Source organism: Musa acuminata, chromosome BXJ3-10, assembly GCF_036884655.1.
Source record: "Musa acuminata AAA Group cultivar baxijiao chromosome BXJ3-10, Cavendish_Baxijiao_AAA, whole genome shotgun sequence".
NCBI classification, from domain to species: domain Eukaryota; kingdom Viridiplantae; phylum Streptophyta; class Magnoliopsida; order Zingiberales; family Musaceae; genus Musa; species Musa acuminata.
This window is the reverse complement of record NC_088358.1, coordinates 24,861,836-24,881,366: the sequence shown is the minus strand read 5'-3', so window position 1 is coordinate 24,881,366 and position 19,531 is coordinate 24,861,836. Positions and strand designations below refer to the sequence as shown.

Below are 19,531 nucleotides of genomic sequence, written 5' to 3'. Positions count from 1 at the left end.
AAACAAGAAGCTAGTGTAAGACAAGGTATTCTCTATTGGAATAAAGCTAGTAAAGTAGGAACAATGGTGCAAAAGAAGCAACCACCAGAAACTAAAGTAGAGTCTAGGCCAAATTAAATAAAGGCTGTGGGAACATGGAGGAACATGGAGTACAGGTACTTTCATTGCATTGGAAGGAACTCTGAAAAACCCTAAATGCTATTACATCAAGAGGGTTTATAACTCTTACCAGTTACAAGGACAGAGGAGGTTTCCTAATGCAAGCTCTGTAAGCTTTGAAATGAAAACATTAGTGAGAGACTGGCATTCCAATAGGTGCATGGAATCATGTGTATTGGGACACTACTTCTGATGCAACTTTGACATCCATGACACACAGTGGGTTCCTTCCATCAGGGTTCAATGCATGAAGCTCTGAAAGCTTAGTGTTCATCACCACATCCTGCATGGCCAAGAGTTAGTGTGAGTTGTCTATGCAATGATGGATGAAATGAAGAAAGTGTATCAAATGTCAAAGATTGGACCATAATACTGACCTCTTCTTGGGCAGTGTTTCCTGAATCTCACAACTTGGAATTCCCTCTTAAAAGTATCTATGAGTTTAAACTACGCTTCATCACTGAGCTCTCTCCTTTTCATATGTTGTTGGACTAATAAACTAGCATAGGTTAAATCAAAGCATTTGTCACTCTGGACAGTCATGTTTCCTAAGTGGAGAGAAGTTATCTTGACATCCAGGGAAAGTGTACATGCTCAAATCACTGGTAAAATAAGGCCAAGTTCAAGGAGTTGTTGAGATCTCAATCATACTGGAGCATGATGTTGTACAACACTTTGGTTGGCCTGGAGATTTTATGACAATTTTTCATAAATTTCTATGATTTTACTATAATTTTCTTGGTTTGACTTCTACTAGTGTTAAAGCACATTATGAATCCATCAATCTGGAGCAGTGAGATACATTAAACTGCCAGCAGGATTTTGGGTTTGGCTGGCAAATAGACAATTCAACAAAATCTATTATCCTCTTTCAGTGAACATGGTAGAATCAAAATATTAATAGAGTAAATGGAAGCTTCATAATTGGCCACCCAACTGACTTAAAGAGCTTTCCATGTGGCACATGTAACATTAAAAACTGGAGCTGGTCCACAGCCAGTAGGTCAGTCTGGTTGAGAATGAATTAGTGCTGCACTGTAGCTACATCAGAACTCATTACCCTGGAGAGAAGTATCAATTCTTCCTTCAGTTCATCTGTCATTGGCTTCGAGTAGATTACTGCTCTTAGTCCTGTTACAGTTCTGTCACACAGTCACTCTGCTTGAGATCATTTTTCAGACAGCAATAATTGTAGTGCTTATTGAAGAATACAGAGATGCAGGTAGTACTGGTAGTGTCATACTCTCTTTACTTTTTCACCTTTACTTTTGACTGTGATCCTGATTCATCCTTTCAATAGCTCACTTTTGCCTCACCTTTGACCATACATTTATCATTTTATAGTGTCACCCTTGGCACGAAGGTTGAGAAGATTTCATATCATGTCACTCTTCTCACCCACTCTATCTTTGCTGACAGGGATGATGCCATCATTTGGTAGCTAGTTTGATGCATGTTGTATATAAGGACTCAACTTGGGGTGGCAAACCTTGTCTCAGCCTGTTGAACCTCATTCAACCTAACCCACCATAATCTTGCATGCTTAAAGAAAAATGCAATTGATGTCAGGAAAGCCAGACATCAATTTATACTCTTAGTAAGGGGTCGAAGCATTATATTATGGAATCATGACACTGGACAGCACTTGAAGAATGCTATTTCTCATATTGAAAGAATCACAATTTATACTCTTAGGAAGGGGTTGAAGCATTATATCATGGAATCATGACACTGGACAGCACTTGAAAAATGCTATTTCTTATATTGGAAGCATCACAATTTATACTCTTAGTAAGGGGTTGAAGCATTATATCATGGAATCATGACACTGGACAGCACTTGAAAAATGCTATTTCTTATATTGGAAGTATCAAAACATATAACCCAAAAGCTGTTGAAAAGGAAGTTTCAGCAACACAATCTGACAGAAACATTAGATTTCAGTATAGTATTTATATGAATTCAGAAGATTCTAGTGTAGCTTAATCCATATTGATCTGATTGAGTCTGGGACTACAACAGAGGAGTGGAGGTAATAGAAGAAAAAGAAAGTGCAGTTAACTGCAGGAATGTAGTATAGATATTTTCCAAGTCCATTTACAAATCAGGTTTGTGTTAGCTTTGAAATAATCTGAATCAATCCTTACCCAATCCAGCCCAATGATCTATCTAACTGGGCTGATCTATCCATCTCATTGATGAGAAGCCTTTGGCATGTTCAAATCATACATCCATATGTCCCTCTCTTACACATTAATAAACCTGTCACTGTTCCTTTTAGTATTTGAGCTGTAGTACATTTGACATGGATGTAAAGATACTAGTGTCGCCCCAATCTCAAGAAATCTCTTGGAGAAACACATACAGAGAAAGAAGAAGACAACACCCAATCCATTTTCTTTCTTCTTTCCATCAAATGGAAGGTGGGATTCAGTGATGTAGCTGTCCTCTGTATGATATGTGGTCTCCTGTGCTTGACCTTTCAAGCATAGATAACAGGAGGTGGACCACATCCTTCACATGGTCTTATGGCATTTGTGATTTGATGTTGGGTGAGCATGACAGTGCCAATTGTGCTTGCAATATCTGATCATTGTTCACCAGTCTTCTTCTCCTTTTATGGTCATCAAGAATGCTCCAACGTCTTCCCTCCAGAAGCTGTGCTGCTCCTACAGTGGAGCCACAACAAATGGTGGCCAATGTGAAGGAGAAGCCAAAAAGGATGCATCATTTCATCATCCTTGACTTAGGCAGGCAGGCAGGCAGGCAGGCAGGCAGGCAACAGAGGCCACAAAACCTATAGCACTGCTCATCTTGCTCCTTATGTTCATCAACAGATCAGATTTGATCTGATGGATAGCCATGGCAAAACTGGATGCACAAAATCACAAGCATTCCCTTGAAACCTATTTAGATGAATCATTTGGCATCACTGTGTTAATAGGATGAACAGAATGATGAATCGACCATCGACTGAGATGGGTCTTCGAGGTTGGTAGTCTTGCAATTGTGGACTCCAGCAAGGAAGAAAAGATGCATCACTGTTCATCACCTCGAAGGTCTCTCTTTTACTTGTGACATGTTCATGCTGCAGTTCCTCTCATTCCTGCTGTCTTCACTCCATGCAATGCACAGGAGAGCCGAACATGGTTAAGATAACTGAATCAAAGAGCTGTACAACACTAAATTCTTAGAGAGAGAGAGAGAGAGAGAGAGAGAGAGAGAGAGAGAGAGGAAATTAGAATGATAACGTTGCCTGAAACAGAGACTCTAAAAAGGATATATATATGCACCTGCTTTAAGATTCGTTCCAGTGATCATGTGTGCACGAATTTTGTCGTGCAGAGGAGCCGAGGGCGGGTCATGAAGTCAGTCCATGGCGTCTTAGATATTTCGCTTTTGAGGGGTCGATGAGGAAATATCGTAAAGCGAGGGATTAATATGAAAACATTCAAAAGCGAAGCGAACAACACTTGCATTATTCTTTATAGTCCAAATATACTTAGAAATTGAGATTTTTATGCATGTACGGAGGACGAGAGTCTTTGATGGAAATGTCAAATAGTACAGGGACTGAAACGAAAAAGCTCCCATTTAAAACCCTGCGCTTTGTTCGCCGTCTCTTTCCAACTTTTTCTTCCGTTTATGGAGAGAGATAGAGAGAGGGGAGAGAGAAAGATAGAGAGCGGAGAGTGCGTTTTGGATTTTTGGTTTCGTCCCTCCTCTGCTCTTTCCCCGTTCTGAGGGATTTGGTTTCGTCTAAAAGGGGGAAATCACAAAGACAAGTAATCCATTTTAACCATAGAGAGATGGAGAGAGGAGAGTTGGTTTGGCGTTGAAGGCATCACAAACGCCCGTCTCGGTTACCTCTGGATAAGCCGATTGAAATCTACCTTCCTCTCCTCTGACAAGAAATTTAGATTCTCTTTCTTGGTCCGATTAATTGAAACCCTACCTCGGCCCAGTGGGAATAAAAATCCGATCTTTTTCTTTTTTTTCTTTTTTTTTTGAAGGAAACGTATCTTTTGGTTAATGCCCTGATAAAGATTTGGTGGTGGAAAGAAAAATTTACTGCAACGGATTTGGTGTGAATAAAAGATCGATTTCCGTTCGAGCTTTCCTTCCCCAGACTCCAATCTTGGGTCAAAATTCCATCTTGCAGTAGCTTTTCGATCGAGAACCGCCCATGGCGAGTTCGTCGGGATCGATCGATTACTGGAGGAAGTTCTTCCGAAGTGCGAATTCTGATATCTTCGGAGTGATAGAGCAAGCCGTTGCGGTCGCGGCGTCCGATTACCCCCAGGAATTCAGGAGCAGGAGGGATCAGATCGTGGAGAAGTTCTTCACGGCGCTGCTGCCACGGTGTTTGGGGTGCGATCGCGTGGAGCCGAGAGGAGCCGAGGGGGACGGCAGCGGCAGGAAGGATGGAGAGAAAGAGAGGGAGAGCAAGGTGGGTAGCAGCAACGATGGCCCCGAGGAGTTGAATCGGGCCGTGAGTAATAATAGCTACGACGAGGCCGAGGCGCTCACGGAGGAGGTGCAGGAGGAGAGCCAAACTGTAGGAGAGGTTTTGAGGATAAAAGAGATCCTTGAACACAACCACGATGAGGTTTGTCTCATCTTCCAATAAATTTGTCTCCTTTGTTGTGTCGGAGCTTTCCCTGATACTCTCATTGGTTAGATGAACAGTAGCTTGTGCCGTTGACTTGGTTTGATTATATCAATTAGATTTTTGTTGTTGTTGTTGTTGTTGGTGGTGGTGGTTGGGAAAGATTATGGTAATGGCCTACTCTCAGAACAAGATTATGGTAATGTTCTTGTTTGTTTTCAATTGTCATCTTGAAGATTAAAATCATTGCTGCTGCTTTGCAGTCAGACAGCCTCTTGTATGAATTGTTGAGGCGGCTGCAGTCGATGCAGCTTTCAGTCGAAGTCCTCAAGGTATGAATTCAATATTCATTATTTGATTTTCTTTTTTTTTTGTTCATGTCATGATGCACCATCTTGTTGCTGAGAGGCAATGCCTTCAAGATTGCTTCTGCTGTTCTTATTTATGATATCTTTCGAGTCTCAGGCAACTGAAATTGGAAAGGCTGTCAATGGTCTGCGGAAGCATAACTTGAAGCAAATTCGCCACCTTGTGAGGGCTCTCATAGAGTAAGATCCTTTTACTTCTTTAGAAATATTTAGAAATGACAAACTAAAGTGGTGTAGAAGTTTTTCATGTAGATATCAGTTTCCTGAAGTATAATTTGTTTCATACATATCAGTGATTTTATAATACTTGTGATAAATTGCTTACTTGCCTTCAGAACTGAAGAAATGACTACTCTGATGACTACTGTTAATTCATTATGTTTACTTCAATCTCTCATGTTTACGTGAGATACCTGTAGAAACAAAATCCCAGGATCCATCTATTATTCATATCCTGCTAGTGTCGAAGGCCATTTCTGACTAACCTGAAATCAGGAAATGTTTTTGTATGGTTTGATTTTGACACTGTGCTGCACATAATTTTTCTGAATCTTCTCAGCTTCTGACTGCTCATGGACAGAGGAGATGATACATAAGGATGTTTTCCATATAGTTTAGAGATGCATATCAACTTTTAAAGACATGCCTAATACTGTTTGAATCACTGCTTGAATTGCAGTGGTTGGAAGGTTTTAGTTGATGAATGGGTCAATGCAACAGCTGCCATTGCAGGTAAAGGTTTTTCCTTGCCTCTTGTCTGAAATTTGATCGATTTGATAAGATCTCTGATGGGTGACTGAAATAAATTCACAGATAGCTCTCCAGACTCCTTAAATCCTTGTATGGTGGATGAGGAAGGAGGTATTCCTTGTCCTTCATTAGATGAGGGAGTTTTTCTTGCTGCTCAAACTACTTCCATCCAGAACTCTAAGGTTTGAGACATAATTTTATTGAGCATTCCCGCTTAACTTTTTGCAAATTCACTGATTCGGCATTGTTTTGTGTGCATTCCTGCTGTTTATTTGTGAAGTTCTTTGACGGTATGGATGAGGATGGAAGTGAGTAGCTGGCTTTCCTACCGCTTGGTTAACATGTCTGTGGTCTATTCTGTTATAAATAATCATTATGATCTTTCCGCTGGATTTTGTTGTAGATTATACAAATAATGGGCACGAGCAATTGAGGAAACAGCAACCTCGACTGCAGCTTGCTGTTCCAGAAGAGAAGGGAGAGATGAGGAGGCAAGAACTTAGGAAGCCGCTTGTCCTGGAAGAGAAAAAACAGATGAGGAGGCAAGAACAGCAGTCAGCAAGTCAAGTAGCGAAAGGGAATTTGGGGAGAGAAGAGCCAATCATGAGGCGAACAAAGCCACAGGAGCTCTCTGTTGTGCAAGAAAAGCCTCAAGTCATGATCAACAGGCAAAACAACCGTGTAATTCCTGACACTGGCCCGGGCAGATCATCAACGTTGTCCTCTGAGCAGAAGAATGGCAATGAGATGAATCACAGTAAGCAGCAAGAAGTTGCTGCCCTTCAGAGGAAGCCACGAATCATCCTTCAGGATGTAAGTTTAACAAGATGTTAAAACATCTGAGACATGGTAGACAGGCTGATTTCTGTGTCTTAATCTACAGAAATCAAAGTACTCTGAAGAAGCTTCGGTACAGGCTAAGCTAGAAGTTTCAAAGAGGAAGCTTCATGAAGGTTATCAGCAAGCAGACAATGGTATGATAATTTTTTCTGAAAATTCTAGTCCATTTTATTGGCCTTTTTTTGTGTGTATATTTAGTGGCTTATTTGTCGTTAACACGACGCAGCTAAAAGGCAGCGGACGATACAAGTAATGGAGTTGCAAGACATTCCAAGGCAAGCACATAACAGTGGGCAGTCAGTGATGAAATCCAGAAACCTCATTAGGAGTTCAGCAAATAGTAGGCACCAGTTCAGTTAACTTTCAGATAGAATAACTTTCTGGTTGCTTTAGACCTTCCTTTTTCTTTAGTGGAAGCCAAGTTGCGGATTGTATTTATCGGAAGAGTTCCGTGAAAAGACTAAACAAAAAAAAAGGAAAAAGAAATTGACAAAAGGAGAGGGAATTCTTGTAGCATAGACTTCAAACATATTAATTATACAGTTCGTTCGATAAAGGGGACAGTGAGAAGTTCAGAAAAAAAAAAAAGAAACAGAACCCTAAGGAAGAAGTCCAATTTTGTCAAAGATACTTTAGGTTTTCCATTAGAATACATCTGCCTGGTTTCTCTCTTATGTAAAAGAAGCAGCAGTGTCTTTGCTTATTGGTTCTGTTGATGTTTTGAAGGTTAAGAATTCCTTTTTGTCACAGAGGAACAAGGACACTTGAATTCTTATTATTGGTCAGCTTGTTGAGTAAGCATTCCTTTTTATTTGAGAACCGAAAGATACGAGGGTGACTAGGTCTCCTTGTCCACTTGGATTTTGATTTCTTTCTTCTGGCCAATCTGTGTTAGATTTGATAAAAAGGCTTCATTCAGGGTGGAGTTCCTGCTTTTAATACTGTCTATCTATCACAATGATTATATCATGCATGCCATTCCTTGATTTCAAGCTAATTGCTTAAGAGACAAGAAAAGACTCATTTTGTTCATTGTACCTGTGAGAGAAATCTTTTGGAATAAAGAGGAGGAAGTGCATGAAACTTGTAGTGCCGGATAGATCTTTACAGAGATTATTGGAAAGGAAGAATGCTCCTCGATTCATAAATTGTAGGTGAGAAATCTTTTGAAGGAAACTGTAAAACTAATCATTGTTCTAAGACTGAAAACTGTACTTGAGAAATCTTCTCAAGTGCGGTGGGGCACTGCTTTCTGCATTTATTCCATCATTTTGACAGCTTTAGCAGTCTTTTTGTCACCGGCCTCGGTGGGACCCTTTTTGTTCCATACTTTTTTTGGCCCCGAAAGTTAAAAGTGAAACTTTCGGCCTCGGTGAACATCTAGTCATCACATGCATCCTTTCTAAAAGCTTTATACGTCTCTCAGAGCTGCCAATACTTTCCAGCTGTCTGTCTATATGATTTAATATTGCGATTAGAAACTTATTTTTAATTTGATTAAATAAAAATTAAGATTTTATGGATATATTATTAACAAAAGATGTGAGATAATTAATATTAATGATATAAGAATATATGTGTAGCGAATATTTTATTTTTTAATCTAATGAAGAGTATTGGTTTTCACGGAACTTAATGACTGACAACGTATCCATGTAATTAACCATACTGAAAGGACGACGGTCTGACTCTTTTTCATACATATGCATATATAAAACAATAGGCCATATCACAGCAGCAGCTTAATATAGATTACCTACTACAAGTGCAGAGTAACATAGAAATGCAAACAGGATAGGAAATAACCTACAACTACTCACGCAGATTACCACAGAATAATGGCTTACGAGAGCAACTTCTTTGTCCTGCAACTCAGATCTCTTGGGCTGCTTCTTCTTCCTCCTCCTCGTATTCGTCTTCGTCATCAGCAGTGGCGTCCTGATACTGCTGGTACTCCGAGACGAGGTCATTCATGTTGCTCTCGGCCTCGGTGAACTCCATCTCGTCCATACCCTCCCCAGTGTACCAGTGCAAGAAAGCCTTCCTCCTAAACATGGCAGTGAACTGCTCGCTCACCCTCCTGAACATCTCCTGGATTGAGGTCGAATTGCCGATGAAGGTGGACGCCATAGAGAGGCCCCTAGGTGGTATGTCACAGACACTAGACTTCACATTGTTGGGAATCCACTCCACAAAGTAGGATGAGTTCTTGTTCTGGACGTTGATCATCTGCTCGTCGACTTCTTTGGTGCTCATCTTGCCTCTGAACATAGCGGAGGCTGTGAGATACCGACCGTGGCGCGGATCTGCAGCACACATCATGTTCTTAGAATCCCACATTTGTTGAGTGAGCTCCGGGACGGTCAGGGCACGGTACTGCTGTGATCCGCGAGAAGTCAAGGGTGCAAAACCGACCATAAAGAAGTGGAGGCGAGGGAAGGGGATCAGATTCACAGCCAGCTTTCGGAGGTCAGAATTCAATTGCCCAGGGAACCGAAGGCAACATGTGACGCCACTCATGGTTGCCGATATCAAGTGGTTTAGGTCTCCGACTGATGACAGCAAACAAAAATTAATTTTTCAAGTGTCATTTTAGCCCAAAAGTAAATATATCATATAAAGGCAATGCATTATAGTCAACATAGCAAACATAGAAAAAGTCCATACACAATGAGGATCGTCAGAGGAATTGGTGTTCAACACATAAATTACAAAATCAACCTATAAAAAAAATTTTAAACGAATGTAACAAAGTAACATCAAGTTTACAAGGTTATCAGGAGCTACTTCTTTCTTTTCCATTTGATTCAAGTTGCTAATGAACATATGGGAAATCCAATACTTAGTATACTTACTGAAGCTCAAGCCGACATCACTTGTAGCAGATGATGCCATGTAAAGACTGGCACCAATCAGAAGAAGGAACAAGTTAGGCGATCCATGATTGATGTGACTCTCTGTACATTACCTATTAATTTTTCCAAGAATCTGGAAAATATTGTTAACTTATGTCCTCAGGCAACTTTAGCAAACAAGGATTACTCTACTTTCTAGTCATCTATAACAATCAAGGAAATCTGATGCAAATAAAAACTATGACTCGATGATTAATGCCTGTCAAAAGGCATCTGATTTGACTCAATAGATAGGTCTAATCAGTTTCTTATAACCTACCTAAAGTATTTCTGCATTTAGTTTTATGCAACAGAGCTGAAAAATAGGGTCCCTTCAGCAAATACCAAGGCAAGAGGACAGAAGGAAAAAAGTATGCCATGATAACTTATTTTGAAAATCACAAGTCCAAGAAGATCTTCCTTGAAGTGGAAAACGTGAAAATAGAACTTTGTTCAAACATCAATAGATGGGACCCCTAAACATCTAATGTTTATTGCAAAAGAAGAGGCATTAACTTTTGTTTCTCATCGAGTGCTGCGGCGGGGCACTCGATACTGATTTTGATCCCACCACCCAAGTAACCATATGAAACAATACTGATTTTGATCAATATATTATATCCTGTGTCATTGTCTCAAGACATAACCATCAGATGTTCTGTCATTATCAAGAAAATGAATCACATTAAGAAGTGCCATGATTATGAAGAAAATGAATCCCATTAAGCTCACATAAATAGTGTCACCGACAGTGGTATCTTGTTTCCCAATAATAAAACTGATAATAATTAAATGGTCTGACTTACAGCTGGGAGTGGTTAGCTTGAGAGTACGGAAGCAGATATCATAAAGTGCTTCATTGTCCAGCACCATGCATTCATCCGCATTCTCAACTAACTGGTGGACAGAAAGTGTTGCATTGTAAGGTTCCACAACTGTGTCAGAAACCTTGGGGGAAGGGAAAACAGAGAAGGTGAGCATCATCCGATCCGGGTACTCCTCCCTGATCTTTGATATTAAAAGTGTTCCCATTCCGGAGCCAGTTCCTCCACCAAGAGAGTGGCACACTTGGAATCCTGAAAACAAAATTGCAAATATGAGAAATGCTATGCAAAGGGTCTTTTAAGTGATAATACGTTAAATAAACAAGCCTGTGACAATTAAAACATAATGAAAATATCAGATCAGTATTAAAATAACAAAAAAATTCTGGAGATTAAATGCATTTCTATGATGAAAGAGAAGCTCAAGGTGATCAAAGTACTGAGTTCGCTCTGAACTTTGTCTAGAGTAATAATTCTAACCAAAATCATGACGAGCAACAATATCAGATTTTTTGGGGTCAAAGTAAGACAGATCAGACATTAAAAATGAAAAGTAAGGGATTTGAGATGTCCCGTGACAATACATAAATAAAAGAGAAGGTAACTATACCCTGAAGGCAGTCACAGTTCTCGGCCTCCTTCCTCACCACATCAAGAACAGAGTCAATGAGCTCGGCTCCCTCAGTGTAGTGACCTTTCGCCCAGTTGTTTCCAGCTCCAGACTGACCAAAGACAAAGTTATCAGGGCGGAAGATCTGGCCATATGGCCCAGTTCGAATGCTGTCCATAGTGCCAGGCTCCAGATCCATCAGCACCGCCCTGGGAACAAACCTCCCGCAAGAGGCCTCATTGTAGTACACATTTATGCGTTCCAATTGGAGATCTGACGACCCAGTGTACCTCCCAGTGGGATCTATCCCATGCTCATCACACACAACTTCCCAGAACTTTGATCCGATCTGGTTGCCGCACTGACCGCCCTGGACGTGGAGGATTTCTCTCATTTTTCCCTATATCAAAAACAAGGATGTAAAATTAGGTCTGACGGTGCATATAACTTACATCCTATGCTTCCGTTACGAAAACACAACCCATGGCATTCCTAAAAATGGGACCTGGAACCTCACCACGATGGCGAAGTCTACAACGGATCCGGAGGAACTCCAGAAAACAAACCGAAAAAAACGAGAACACAGATCCGTAGCATCCCAAAGATCAGATCAATCAGAATCAGGGTCGAACACCCATCTACACGAGATGATCCAGGACGACTGTGATGTCATGCAGTAACTCAAACCCATTACATTAACGAATCAAAGTACGATCTCAAGGAAACGAACGTAAAACCAGAAATGCACTCGAATTAAGAGACGGAGAAGGCAGATCAACCAAATTTCTGGTTTCTCAGGATCGGAACGAAGCGTTCACCACAACGATCGCAAGATCCGTCGGAAAATGAACTCGATACAGCAAGATCTAAGAATCGATCGCGAAATGGAGGGCTTACCGGCGAGAACGAGGAGATCGGGGTGCTTCAAACGGTGTACACAGAGAACGGAGGAGGGGACGGCTTCGACGCGCTCCGGAAGAGGCGGAACCCTCGAGGTGTATATATAGGTGATGGAGAAGGAATCCGATGGCCACAGTCCCTTCCCTTTCCTTCTCATTTACCGCCTTCGGATGCCGTACGATGGGTGAATCGGACGGTCCCTATAGTCGGTCTCAGGTAGGGACCAAATGTTTTGAAATTTAAATCCCTAAATGACAATAATGCCCTTACAAGCAATCCAAAATAGCCGGTCTATCCTCCGTTAATTCCGGGGTAACTCCGTGATTACGTGGCAGTCCCGCTGCAGCGTCGTCTCGTCTCGACAGGCATCGGCTTGATCTGGAGCCGTGGATTTGAAGTTGAACGGTCTAGATGCATTGTTTCCTTCAATACATGTGAAAGATTATTGGCCTAATTAAGTGACTAATTGGACGAGATTAATATAGTGTGGGTGATGGTAAGCTTGGTTTTATATATTGATATATATATATGATATTATATTTTGCTCATATAAATTTGCCTTGGAAAACAGTAAAAACTACAGAAGAGCTGAAGCAAACAAAGTAGTGTTGGCTAGAATGATGTTTTCTCGCGTGGTGGGCTTATCCAATCAACTGTTCTTGCTTCTACCTTTTTCTCCTTTTATCTTTTTTTTTGGTTTAAGCTTTCACTTTAAGGATCATGACATCTTGCTTGTAGCCAATTGCTGTGGACTCATTAACTATCCAAGGACAACTGTAGCAGATCTATGTAGCTCAGCATTCAAATGTGGAGTACTCGATGAGCTTTCACTGCGGTGAAAGTTTTGATTCCAGATGTCAATGGAACTTTGTGTTCTACCTTCACCTTCACACAAAAGCTTGGTGAGAGGAGGAGAGTTTGGTCCCTCATGGAGACGTTTCTTCACTCTTCGGCTGTGATAGCAGTGACCCTTCGAAGAGGGTGGTACCATGGAAGAAGACAAACAACAGCAGCCAAGTCTTTGTCAGCAGTCTCGCAGGAGAGGAGACATGGCACCCATGTGGTCTGCCTCTCACCCCACCCTGCTCTCTCATTGTTTTCTTCGGTTCAGCTCTGGATCTCTACTGCTGTTGTTTATCCATTAGCTGCTGACATTGAATAATCCAGCCATGGTTGATATGTCAAGTGGATAGAGAAAGCTGAGGGGAGTTGGCTGTTGGATCACCTTCAGATCTTTGCGTGGTTTAGAATTTAAGCATACTGATGACTTCATTTGGCAATCATGCACACTGCTGAGACTTCTGTTCCTGCAGTTTTGTCAAGGCAGTGCCATGTCACAAGCTTGCATGAATGAGGGGTGGGAAAGGATTTAAATTTCCAGATAGCTGTAACATGTTTGACTTGTTGCAGTAGAGGATTTAACTATCAGACTTCTATTCCTTTCCTACTGTGCCTATACTGACCAATGTTTTCAGTGACTTTTTGGATAACCCAAATTGTGATGCATTCAACTTGTATTTATGGGGTGAACAATTGATCCAATAGCAGTGTAACACATGGAATCATAGGCTACAGGTTGTCTTAGGTCTATATCCAAAGAACTTACATGTGATGTGATGCTTGTAGCTTTCAATCTCACTGAACGGACAAGTGATCAAGTGGAGACATTACTTGTATTTTTGAGCCCAAGAATGAGAATCAGTCAGTGGTAAGTAGACAGAGCAACTGGTGAGGGAAAGTCTAACCTTGAAGGTTGGCCATCTTAATCTCACTATCACCACTGGGCAATTTGTAGCCAATATTACTTCACAGTAATTTTCATAGATATTTCTGTTTGGACTTCGACTTAGATGGCATCACAGATGTAATGTCATTTGGCATTGCTGTAATACAATGATGGCCATATATTTATGAATGTAGATTCTGCAACAATGAGAAGATACGACTGTCGGCAAACAAAATCTAGATAATGTACTGGTAGTGCTTTTGAAGGGGACATCATAACTAAGCTTCCCTCTTCATGTCTAATTAAGCATCATCATGACAAAGCTACTCCAGCTATGGCACTTTCATCCACATCGAGGCTGGTCCTGCCACAAATCTCTATCATCACGGCATCATAGCAAGGAAGATTAATTGCTAAAGAGAATTAGATCTTTTCTTTCTATTGCAGATGCACTAGAGAATGCATTTTCTTTGAGGGAAAAGAAGATCCTATAGTTGAAATGTCCAGTGTCCCCTTCTTTGGTGGGACTGCATTGTACAGTCGTGCATCATGATCAGTAGGAAGAGGGATTATTGATTAAAGACAAAGAACAATAGAAAGCATATGGATTGATTGTTTCCAATAATTGATGACTAGAGTTTTGCTTAGGCATTCATGATGAGTGTTGTAATGTTGGCAGTGTAAGCTCATGAACAAGGAGTTCCTTGTCTGATCCCTGGCATAATCATGTGAAATTTATTCTCATCCTCATTGAAGTCTGATTAGGTTGCACAGTGACATCCTTTGATTCTGCTGTCAAACTTCTATGAATTCAAGAAATGAGTGGTTGAGAAAAAAATTAAATAGTGATGCTACTTTTGACACCTCAAAACTCAGAGCTACTCCCATGTTTGAGTTGGCTGGGAGTTGTGTAGTCAACATGAGTATAGTAGGCATAATCTCCTCACAATTGTCAGTCATTTCTTTACTCAAAGTAGAAATACTTTCAACTCTGAATTTTTGGGATTCAACAAGAAACTGAGGTAATTGCCACTGAAAGAAAACAGCTTATGGTCTAATTAGATAGGTCATCAAGTCCCTTTTCCATCTTTTCCTCTTGTACTTTGTTCAGTATCATGCCTAGTGCCTTGGAAAAGAAGCAATGTTCCAAGCATAGTTGGAAGAAAAACTTGCATTAGTTGCTACATGGCAATGCTTACAGATTCAGCAATATTCTTTGAGGTGTACAGTGTTCAATATTCTACAGGAGGTTGTCTCTGGAAGATTACATGTTTGTTTGAATCTCTTACTCTTTTCGTACATGTCTGGTTCACAGGTGACTGCCATGTATTTGATGTGAGTTTGGGCAGTAGGGGATTTAGGGTTGAATAATAGGATGGTGGAACTTTTTGAGTGTTGACAACCTGCATGAATGCAATTGTTGTAATCATGGACAATGACCCATGTAAGGTGTGGTTACAGGAACTATTACTGATTCATCTCCTTGCACAGCAGAATCCTGCTCACATAGCTGATACATGTCTTGCACAGCAGGAGCTTTCAGAAAACTTTAACCTAATTAAATGTCCAGATTAATCTGCTTTAAATATGGAGATGACAAGGCACTATCAAATCTTGTCAAATGATTCAAAATAGAACAAAGGTCATCGACATTCAAACACATTTGATACAAGAATGTCAGAATCTCTCAAACAGCCAAATCAGATGGTTTGGCACCAGTTCGAGATACCAAGGAAACAGGTTATTTGATAGTGCAATCAAACTGGTCTGCTTGTTGACGCAGCAACAAGCACATTATACATTACAAGGTGATTTCTGGGCAGAAGGAAAAAAAAGGTAACTCAAAGTTTGCAGAAGCTCTTTCACATTGCCAGATGGATGAAGGGCTGTATAACACTAGATATTGGAGCATAATCACGTCAACTTTGAAAGCCCAAGAAGCACAGTGGCAGATGAGATTTGCACCTTGAGATCAGCAATATCAACATCATGGCCTCCTTCAACCAGGCCCCATTTGTCTACCTGAAGGAATAAACAACAACACAGCAAATTGAGGATTGAGAACTCCGCAGTGAAGAATCAGACTAACTGATGCAAGAACTAATGCTTCTAGGAACCTGTAAATCCTCTTCTAGCCTTATCAACTCGATGGCTTCCTCAATTCCTAACCTCCCACGAAAAATTCCAAGAGGAATAACCAAAGAATGTGCCGAGGCAGCCATAGCATCAATTGCAGTTAATTCAAAGTCATTTGTTTCCTTCAGAACGTGTTCAATAGCCTTAGCAAGACAATCATCCTGCTTGCCCCCAAAAAAGCTGGTATACACTACCGGTTTAAAGCCAAATTCTGATTGCACCCAATCCAGAATAGGGTCTATTTTTTCCTTTTGTCTTTCTGCAAATCATAAATCAGAAATTGGAAATAGAAGTTAGCAAGATCATTCGACCAAAGTGTAAGATGCACAACAACATCCTATCCTGAATGAACTGAAGCATTTCCAAAAACATTCAAGAAGAAACGCCAGTAACTTGCTAAAGTTTGCAGAATAACCATACAAAATAAGTAATAGTTCGCCTGCATAAGTCAAGATTTTTCTCTAAGCAGCAGTCTATTGGTGTCCATTTGTGAGTTCCATATACACTGTACCAGTACAGGAATGGACTAGCGTGCACGTAAAACTGCTACATTTATGTATACATTCAAATACACGCTAAAATGAAAACCAATAAACAAAATTCAGATATATTGTAGAACATGCTAAAATGTTATGTTCATGCAGATATCCTTCCAAAGGAATATCTCTCTCCCTCCCTCCTATCATAAATTCTATAACATGCTAAATGTTATTTTCATGCATATATCATTTAAAAAGAACAATTCAGGCCAATTCAGTCTAATAGACCAGTCAATCCTGGCCAAGCAGTGTATCAGGAATAGGTCTTGCCAGATCATACTTCTCAGTTACACATTGTATCTGATACACTGATGTAAAAAATCACACATAAGCAAACTAATATGGGAATGTTTAAAATTAAATGACACATACTAAAACTTTGAGCGTGGATCAGTTCAGTACATGGAACAAGGGAATGTAAAACATTACTCATTCTGAGACATGGCAAGAGAGGGATAAGTTCTTCATATTGGCTAGTCAGAACCAGGCACATTTTCTCGGAACAACGAATACACACATCTTTACATATATATAGAGAGCCCAAAACGCAAGGCTCCCACCAATGCTATGTCAAGAGAGAGAGAGAGAGAGAGAGAGAGAGAGAGAGAGAGAGAGAGAGTGTATACATGTATGTATGTATGTATGTATTGAATGTGTATATATCCTTTTTATCTTCCTCTGTTTCCTTTAGGCTTTTGGGAATGTTAATATTTTCATTCCAAATGGCAAAATCCATGTTCTGAATCATATGATTCACTCATTACCCTGCTGATGCTTTGCGGAAAATAGGACTCGAGCAAATCATTAGTAACATCTAATGAACTAATTTATATATGCCTCAACTTTGAATTCAAAAGAAATGGCAGCTCAGGTAACCAAGTAAAAAGCAAGATTACCATAAAATTAAAGCAAATGCCAGGTCAGGTAAGCATGTAAAGAGAAGGTAAAACTTACCATGGACTCCTATTGTCAAATCACTGTCACTTGGGGATCGGCAAAAAACCAAATCTTGATGAAACTTTGACATCAAATTTTCAAAAATCTTTGCACGAGTAAGTGGAACCCTTTCCAGTGCAGTGCATGCAAGCTTCATGAGTGGCATTGTGAAAGGTCGGATTCCATCTGTTTGCTACAAAAATGGAGAACTTACTATAACAGGTTATGTACATTCCAAGGAACATAAAGAAGAATAATTATGAATTTACTGAAATGGTAGATCATAAATCACAGAGCATGTGCACAAATTCATAATGACTAAACGAGAACATTTAAATTTCTAAAATTTCATTGAATTTGAAAGGAATAATTTATTCGAGAATAGTTTCAGCAATATATTTACTGAAACTAAATCTTACATGAAGAAAATCAGAGTAGATCTCACAAACTACAAGAAAAAATATGACATCCAATCATTTTTATCTAATATGGCTAGATCTATCACCTCTGATGTAGGGAAAAGGTAAATCTGTAACACACTGTCAGTGCCTCGCCCCCTTGAACATAAGCCATAATACTTTTCTTTTCTTTTTTCCGTTGTATGACATCAGAACAGATGCACAACATGAACCATGAAAATAGGTTCACATTAATTGATCAGAACTACTAGATTAGCTATATTATTTTCAATCAAGAGACACAGTGACAGGTGACAAAAGATTTCCTGTAGCCAACCTCAAGTAGTTGGGACCTTTCCACAGGATGTTCTATAATAGAACAATTGATCACATGAAGAGGAGGATATCCATCATTCCAGATAACAACTAAACGATAAGGAGATCCTTAAGAAATATCTGAATTAAACTAATTAACGTAATTCGATGGCAACCCAGATAACCATAATTCTAGCACCTACAAAGGAGATCCTTAAGACATAACTGAATTAGATTAATTAGCGATAATTCGATGATCCAGACAGCAAGCCGCACCAAAGGATAGAGAATATTAGAATTAAATGAAACATTTTTTTCTGGGTAAATACGTCAAAGAGGCGGACCTGGCAGTCCCACTCGGCGGCAATGGCTTTGGCAAGCGCAAGGCTCTGGAGCTTGAGCGGCCTCTTGGAGGGGGTCTTGAGGGTCCTGTAATCGAGCATCACCGTCCACCCGTTCCCGTCATCGGCCATGCGGGTGGTGACCTCTTTGTAGAAGCGCTTTCCGACGATGGACCCCGTCATGAACGACATAGGCATTGTCACCGACGTCTGGTCCCGGGTGGCCGCCGTCGATCCCGGCCGCTTCACGTAGATAGTCTCGTCCATCTCCGCCGCGGCAGCCGAATCATCTGCGTTCGAAGAGGCGGCGGCGGTGGCAAGGCAGCGGTGGGCGGGGGCAGAGGTCGGAGGTCGCCGGATGGCGAACAGAGGGTTGAGGGACCTCAACAATCGACTCAAAGGGGAAGTCATCGTCGATCAGTGCCTGGTGAGAGTCTCGACGACTCCGATCCAGGGGAAACTAGGGTTTCTTTGAGCGGCGTTTCGGTCGTCGTCGAGACGGACATTAATGGGCCGGATGATGATGGGCAATGGAATCGAACTCGAACCCGAATCCGTTCGAAGCAATCGAACTAAAAAATTTTCAAGCAAAATTGAATATATATATATATATATATATATATATATATACATATATATATATATATACATATATATATATATATACATATATATATATATACATATATATATATATACATATATACATATATATATATACATATATACATATATATATATACATATATACATATATATATATACATATATACATATATATATATACATATATACATATATATATATATATATATACGTATATATATATACATACATACATATATACATACACACACACATATATATACACACACACACACACACAAATATTCCTCTAAAATTAACGATTTAAGTATAAATCTCTCGAAATTTAATTTGATAAGCAAAATAAAAAAAACTCGCATATTTCCTTTCAACTGTTATTTGACTGTTAGAGTAGCTATGTTTAAGTTATAACTAACAATTATAATGGTAATAATTTTAAGAATTTATAAGTTATTTTATGTTTTAAAATACTTAAAGAATAATTAACTCAGCCAATAATTGTTTCGCTATTATGAAGTTTATAATAAATCATCCACCAATGTTCTAGAAAACTACTGAAAATTATAGAGATAATATACAA

At 39.9% G+C, this 19,531-nt stretch overlaps 3 protein-coding genes across 3 annotated transcripts; 1 reads left to right on the top strand and 2 right to left on the bottom strand.

The window, feature by feature from the left end:
- Nucleotides 1-3,831: 3,831 nt before the first annotated feature.
- On the top strand, nt 3,832-7,323 carry LOC135651134 (probable mediator of RNA polymerase II transcription subunit 26b). The gene is made up of 9 exons (XM_065170962.1): nt 3,832-4,768; nt 5,032-5,100; nt 5,234-5,316; nt 5,816-5,868; nt 5,950-6,068; nt 6,167-6,194; nt 6,290-6,699; nt 6,770-6,860; nt 6,953-7,323. Exons 1-9 carry the CDS (start codon nt 4,346-4,348, stop codon nt 7,084-7,086), a joined length of 1,410 nt encoding a protein of 469 aa, XP_065027034.1. The 5' UTR covers nt 3,832-4,345; the 3' UTR covers nt 7,087-7,323.
- A 1,072-nt stretch (nt 7,324-8,395) lies between these two features.
- Nucleotides 8,396-12,100, bottom strand: LOC135651987 (tubulin beta-4 chain-like). Its single transcript, XM_065172694.1, has 4 exons — nt 11,952-12,100; nt 11,055-11,454; nt 10,427-10,696; nt 8,396-9,278 (listed from the first exon to the last, which is right to left on the bottom strand). The coding sequence occupies exons 2-4, from the start codon at nt 11,446-11,448 to the stop codon at nt 8,599-8,601; spliced, it is 1,344 nt and encodes a 447-aa protein (XP_065028766.1). The 5' UTR covers nt 11,449-11,454; nt 11,952-12,100; the 3' UTR covers nt 8,396-8,598.
- Nucleotides 12,101-15,302: 3,202 nt separating this feature from the next.
- Nucleotides 15,303-18,867, bottom strand: LOC104000614 (uncharacterized). The gene is made up of 4 exons (XM_009422697.3): nt 18,349-18,867; nt 17,310-17,484; nt 15,798-16,075; nt 15,303-15,702 (listed from the first exon to the last, which is right to left on the bottom strand). Exons 1-4 carry the CDS (start codon nt 18,754-18,756, stop codon nt 15,595-15,597), a joined length of 969 nt encoding a protein of 322 aa, XP_009420972.2. The 5' UTR covers nt 18,757-18,867; the 3' UTR covers nt 15,303-15,594.
- Nucleotides 18,868-19,531: the final 664 nt, after the last annotated feature.

Excerpts from the sequence above, each read along its gene's own strand:
- LOC135651987 (XM_065172694.1), bottom strand. The coding sequence starts at position 11,448 with ATGAGAGAAATCCTCCACGTCCAGGGCGGTCAGTGCGGCAACCAGATC. Across the intron at positions 10,697-11,054 it reads GAACTGTGACTGCCTTCAGG|GATTCCAAGTGTGCCACTCT; the intron begins GTATAGTTACCT and ends TTTTGTTTTCAG. Across the intron at positions 9,279-10,426 it reads CAAGCTAACCACTCCCAGCT|TCGGAGACCTAAACCACTTG; the intron begins GTAAGTCAGACC and ends TGCTGTCATCAG.
- LOC104000614 (XM_009422697.3), bottom strand. The coding sequence starts at position 18,756 with ATGACTTCCCCTTTGAGTCGATTGTTGAGGTCCCTCAACCCTCTGTTC. Across the intron at positions 17,485-18,348 it reads CCGCCGAGTGGGACTGCCAG|CAAACAGATGGAATCCGACC; the intron begins GTCCGCCTCTTT and ends CCATTTTTGTAG. Across the intron at positions 16,076-17,309 it reads TTTGACAATAGGAGTCCATG|AAAGACAAAAGGAAAAAATA; the intron begins GTAAGTTTTACC and ends TATGATTTGCAG.
- LOC135651134 (XM_065170962.1), top strand. The coding sequence starts at position 4,346 with ATGGCGAGTTCGTCGGGATCGATCGATTACTGGAGGAAGTTCTTCCGA. Across the intron at positions 6,069-6,166 it reads CTTCCATCCAGAACTCTAAG|TTCTTTGACGGTATGGATGA; the intron begins GTTTGAGACATA and ends TTATTTGTGAAG. Across the intron at positions 6,700-6,769 it reads CACGAATCATCCTTCAGGAT|AAATCAAAGTACTCTGAAGA; the intron begins GTAAGTTTAACA and ends CTTAATCTACAG.